Source organism: Cupressus sempervirens, chromosome 6, assembly GCF_028749045.1.
Source record: "Cupressus sempervirens isolate cs-2001-9-10 chromosome 6, ASM2874904v1, whole genome shotgun sequence".
In the NCBI taxonomy this organism is placed as follows: Eukaryota; Viridiplantae; Streptophyta; class Pinopsida; order Cupressales; family Cupressaceae; genus Cupressus; species Cupressus sempervirens.
This window is the reverse complement of record NC_143123.1, coordinates 600,446,689-600,452,512: the sequence shown is the minus strand read 5'-3', so window position 1 is coordinate 600,452,512 and position 5,824 is coordinate 600,446,689. Positions and strand designations below refer to the sequence as shown.

Genomic DNA, 5,824 nt, shown 5'->3' with positions numbered 1-5,824 from the left:
TTCACACATAATGGCCAAATTATATACACAGAATCAAGAGGAAAAATTCTTACAACAGAGTTTGATTCTTAGATCAGGGTAACCCAAAATAATCATCTTCTCTAGCTACTACAAAGCAATCGGGAAAGTCGTCTTCTCCAATTTCCAAATGAAAACTAACTTGGGAAACTGCACACAAAGTTGATTACACTACCGACTCCATGCAGACCTAAGACCTCTTCACTTTCATTACAATGTACTAAAGCCACCCAGTAGTTAAAACTTTCATTACTAGTATTTAAGCTACACTGGAGTTAGACCTCTTGGTAAGCTCGAAATTTCCAGGTCAGAATTAATCATTCTTCTTCTTCTAAGTCTTTCAGCTATAATGAAAGCAAGCTCCAGTGACTGTGAGGCATTCAGTCTTGGATCGCAATGAGTATGGTATCTTGATTTGAGATCTTCCATAGTTACCACTCTCGATCCACCGATGCATTCAGTCACATTTTGTCCTGTCATTTCCAAGTGAATACCCCCAGCATGGCTTCCTTCCTCTTCATGTACATCAAAGAAGGCCCTTAGCTCATCCTGGAGAAGGAAAAACAAATGGGAAGAAACATAAAAGCCAGGACACAATCTAAAATGTTTTTCCTAATGGAAGAGCAACAAAACATCCGAGTATGTTCCATACCGATGCAATAAAAAAATGAACAAATGATAGTAGCGAAATGCATAATTTGCTGGCATTGAGAAGACAAATGCATATCCTTACCCGAATGGCATCAAATGGCCGCGTCTTCAGCCCAGATGGTGCCTTAATTGTGTTCCCATGCATGGGATCACTGACCCACGTCACAATCATGCCTGACTGCCGCACGGCTCTAATGAGATGGGGCAGCTTCGCTCTCAGTTTTTCAGCACCCATCCGAACAATTATTGTTAACCTCCCTGGTTTGTTTGTAGGGTTCAAGATCTCACAGGCTTTCACCAATTCCGCTGGGTCCATTTTATCACTAGCCTGTCAAGAAGAAACCCACATGTACGATGTAAGCTATATTTCAGTTATCCTCCAAAAATAGTCACTAAGAGCTCTTTCAACATAAATGACAATGACAATGACAAAAGGCCAAAGCCAACAGAGAATGAAGAACAGGCACTTAATTAGGTCCAGAGATTTTGTTACATGCTACTGAACTTGACTACCTTTGTGTAAGACCAAATCGTGTAAAGCAATGGTCAGAAACTTAAAACCCAAAACACTGAAATAACATTTCCAAGTGCGGCAGCGGTTATGCAGCCACGAAATGCGTAATGCATACCAAGGAAAAACACTTGGTCTATTTTGCAAAAGTTATAAAATGTTATATGAATAAAATGGTTTTCGTGGCTACACCAGCGGCTATGCAGCTGAGAAAAGCGTTATGCTTACCAAGGAAAAACAGTCTATTTTGCAAATGTTATACGAATAAAACGGTTTCCATGGCTGGATAGCCACTGCTTACCTTCAGGCCCAGAGGATTGGCAACGCCCCTCAAAAATTCAATATGTCCACCATCAAGCTGTCGGGTGCGCTCTCCAATCCACAACATATGGGCAGAGCAATCATACCAGAGCCCACTGGTAGAATCCTCTCTGGTCAATGCTTGCTCAAATGGGAGTAGCAAGCACTCATGAGAAGTCCAGAAATCCGTGCTATTCATTATTGGATGATCAACTGTAAGTCCACAAGCAGACATAAACCCAAGTGCTTCATCTACACGGTGTGCAAGCTCCAAATACCTATAAAAGTTTAAGGGAAAACGCATCTTACAAATATGAAGAACGTAAAATAAGAAATACATTGCAAATCAACTTGTAGAAAAAATATGGACATGCAAACACAGAGATTTTGAGAACCTAATGAGAGTCTTACTTTTCTCCCTGGTCACTGTTAGAGGTGAAATCCAAATTCCACTGAATCACACGCTGCATTGCTGCATAACCACCAGTTGCAAATGCCCGAATGAGGTTTAGGGTTGCGGCAGATTGCGAATAAGCACGAATCATCCTTTGTGGATCTGGCTGTCGAGCTTGTAAATCAACAGCATCACTGTTAACGTTGTCACCTCGGTAGCTTGGTACTTTCAAACCATCCACAACTTCGAAATTCTCTGATCTTGGTTTTGCAAACTGCCCTGCCATTCGCCCCACCTAAAATAGAGAAGCAACACTAGTCAAACAAGCTTTTCAAATAATTGACGCGCTAGTTCCTAAATGAAAAAATCCTTTGGCTGGGATAAAAGATGAGCTTCCAAGATGGTAGGAACGCTTCTCTGCTAATACAGCTGCTTCAACATGGGAACATCACTCGCAGGACTTTGTCCCAGATCATCATGATGCCAATCACTCCACCTTAGCATGCGCACTTTCAAAGCTTGACCAAGAGGACTTGATTCGACAGATCAAGGGCGTTTACGCTCTTCTCATATGTACTCTTTTGCAGCAAAGGAGTGTTGTTAAAGGAATGGCAGGGCACCTTATCTAAGAGTGTGCTGCATACGAAGATATTGGCAAGGATAGTCTATAGGTGAGCAGCATGAAGGAACTTTTTCAAAAGTCGAGATTACACATACAATTGACTTCCTAATACGGATCCACAACAAAAGAAACAACTTGGAGAAATTACCACAGACTGCTTAACTAGTCTTTTGGTCTTTGGTCCCTGAGACCTGCAATCTCCTGAACATCATTAAAACCTTTCATTTCATTTCATTCCATTTCACAATGGAAGGGAATGCTATGGCTTGAAACTTGAAACTACATGACCTTAAATCAGCCAAGTAAATACAAGCCACCTCCTTCAATTGAGTGCCTACAGCTCAAGCGTTGTGCAGCTGCAGAGCTAGTCACTAATTTTAGTTACACAATTGGGGATCAAATGCCAAAATCAGGAATCCGTACCTCCTATCTTGAAGTTAACTTGGACATTGAAAGTAGAGCATAAGAAGAAAATCTTCCTAAAATTAAAGAAGATAAATCTACCAAGGCATTAATGCATATGAGAATTCTCCACTGGTTTGTGGCATGGGTGATCTACTCTCATCGGGGAAGCGATAACCTGAAGAATGCTAGCTTGTGAAGAGAAAAATGAGATCACCTACCATATGGTAAACGCTCAATAGTCTCACCTCTGCATATCTTGCACTGGGATTAGGCTGGTGGTACCTGCCTACTTAACAAGGTGATTAGTCGTTCATCTGGATAAAACACAGTAGGAAACTAATGTAAAACTTATGAAAAGACGACACCTGATAACAATGTTTGCAACTAAAGATGTCTTGTTTGGACATCTCCATGTAAAATGGCAAGATAGTTTAAACGCGGACTGCAAATTGCTGGTTATGGGTTTCATTCGTGTAAGATGCCAGAGGAGAAACTACCTCGCAACTCTTGAGCCTTGATAATCATTAGTAACTCTACTACTCTTTACTAACTGACGACGTATTAGCAATAAAGGCTATGAAAGGTAAAAATAAACATGAAATTAAGAATCTCATGTTTCGCTAAAAGAAAGTACTTACTTTGATTACAGGCATTTGGCCTCCAAACATGAGCACAACACCCATCTGCAGAAGAACCCTCAATGTATCTCTTATATTGTTAGCATTGAATTCCTTGAAGCTCTCTGCACAGTCCCCTCCTTGCAAGAGGAAAGCTCTACCTAAAGCAGCCTCTCCGAGCCTCTCTTCCAGCTTCCTTGCCTCCCCTGCAAAAACTAGGGGAGGAAACGTCTTCAACATCTCTATGACCGAGTCCAATTGTTGAGGATCTGGGTATTGAGGCATCTGAAGCGCTTTCTTGGACTTCCAACTGTCAGGTGTCCACCCGCCATGCAGATTCCCCGGCGAGGCCGAGGACAATTGAAGGTCAGGAGACTGCAATGCTTGCGCTTTGAGAACCCTCTTCTTCTTCCACAGCATTGCCTCATTGAAAGGGTTACTGCACAGATCGTTTCCTTCAACCCTCCTTGCAAAGAGCTTGTGTGAGGGCAATGCGGAACTTGTCATAACCATTGGAGAAGCCGCAAATGCCATTGTACACTCCTTTAGAGTGCCCTAAAACAGGCTGCGAAGTGAAGCTTATTGAGGTCCTGACAAATGGAACCCTAGCAAATGCACAAATGGGTTTCTGGATTTGCACAAATGGATATCTTACACTCTCCCTCAACTGCAATTAGGAAATTTAAGAGCACCCAAAAGTAGACCCTGTCCTACTGGTTTCACAGTTACTTCACATGCCAATACATATTATAATTTGGCCTTACTTTTCAACTGAAGCTTTCTCTCTGGACCAGAAACATCTCTTTCAGCCATAGTTTCACCGAATTCGTCCCACATTCCTGCAATAATTGATGGGGCCACTTCTTTTACTGCGAAGACAAATCATACACTACACATGCCTGGCTCAGAAGAAGAAAATTACTGAGGTTAGGAAGATTTCACTATGCTACTAACTTATAACCGACATCGAATGGACACGAGCACTGAAAAGCACGGAAATTGGTTCGCAGGACTATTTTGTTTGATATTATATCCTTTTTTATGTCGAGTGGACGTGAGCACTGAAAAGCACGGAAATTGGTTCGCAGGACTATTTTGTTTGATATTATATCCTTTTTTATGAAGTTGTCTGCACTATAAGAATGTCGTTTTGTTAGTTATAGAGTGTTCCTGAGAAAGAGAGTTACATTTGCTGGTTCAAAACCAAGATCATCTGATAAAATCCCAAGTGACTAAAGCAGAAATGATTGATATAGGGTGGCCGGGGGGTCCATTGCTATTACTCTCATGTTAATGGCGGTCACCCAAATCAACTTCATTGTTCTGAATAAAACAACCTCGTGTTAAATTTCTGTTTCTTTATAATGGAGTTGCGTGTTTGAGTGCATTTAGTGGTAAGATGTCACATCATGTCTTCGTCTATTACTTTTGGTGACTTGCACTTAAATGCTTAAATCATTATGTATTTATCTTTTAATTTACATCAATTATGTTAAGGCACCAATTATAGGCAGGTACAATAATCCCTCATATATTATCTGTCACGTCTCGCCCTAGACCCTTTTCTTTTCTTGTTTATGTGGCCATGTTGATTTGGTCAAATGGGTTAATGGCGGTCACCCAAATCAACTTCATTGTTCTAAATAAAACAACCTCGTGTTCAATTTCTGTCTCTCTATAATGGAGTTGCGTGTTTGAGTGCATTTAGTGGTAAGATGTCACATCATGTCTCCATCTATTACCTTTGGCAACTTACTCTTAAATGCTTAAATCATTATGTATTTATCTTTTAATTTGCATCAATTATGGAAAGGCACCAATTATAGGCGGGTTCAATAATCCCTCATATATTATCTGTCACGTCTCGCCCTAGAACCTTTTCTTTTCTTGCTTATGTGGCCATGTTGATTTGGTCAAATGGGTTAAAGTTAACCAGATAAAAAATGAAAGTTAGTATTTTAGATCTCCAAAATTGAAATGATTTAGTTTTCTATGGATGTGCATGTGATATTTCTTTTCGATGATGATGTCATTGATATATGTTTACATGTCATGTTATATTGGTGATTTAGTTAATGATTACTACTTAATGATGATGTAATTAAGTTGTGATGCATTGATTTCGACTGATACTGACTCTTTGTTATGGTTGCAAGTGTCTGAGTGGATGCAGGGATTGTTACGACGGAAGTGTGGTTGAGGTAGAGAAGGCTAGCCTCCTGGAAGGGGATGTGTCAGATGACCGTGCAACCACACACACATCACTTAGGATACATATGTTTGTTTATTTTTATGATACATTACGA

The 5,824-nt window shown here is 40.5% G+C and overlaps 1 protein-coding gene across 1 annotated transcript; it reads right to left on the bottom strand.

Moving 5' to 3' along the window:
• On the bottom strand, positions 1-4,233 carry LOC149553672 (phospho-2-dehydro-3-deoxyheptonate aldolase 2, chloroplastic-like). The gene is made up of 5 exons (XM_089789061.1): positions 3,540-4,233; positions 1,892-2,169; positions 1,482-1,758; positions 752-997; positions 1-567 (listed from the first exon to the last, which is right to left on the bottom strand). The coding sequence occupies exons 1-5, from the start codon at positions 4,050-4,052 to the stop codon at positions 283-285; spliced, it is 1,599 nt and encodes a 532-aa protein (XP_089645187.1). The 5' UTR covers positions 4,053-4,233; the 3' UTR covers positions 1-282.
• Between the last annotated feature and the right edge of the window lie 1,591 nt (positions 4,234-5,824).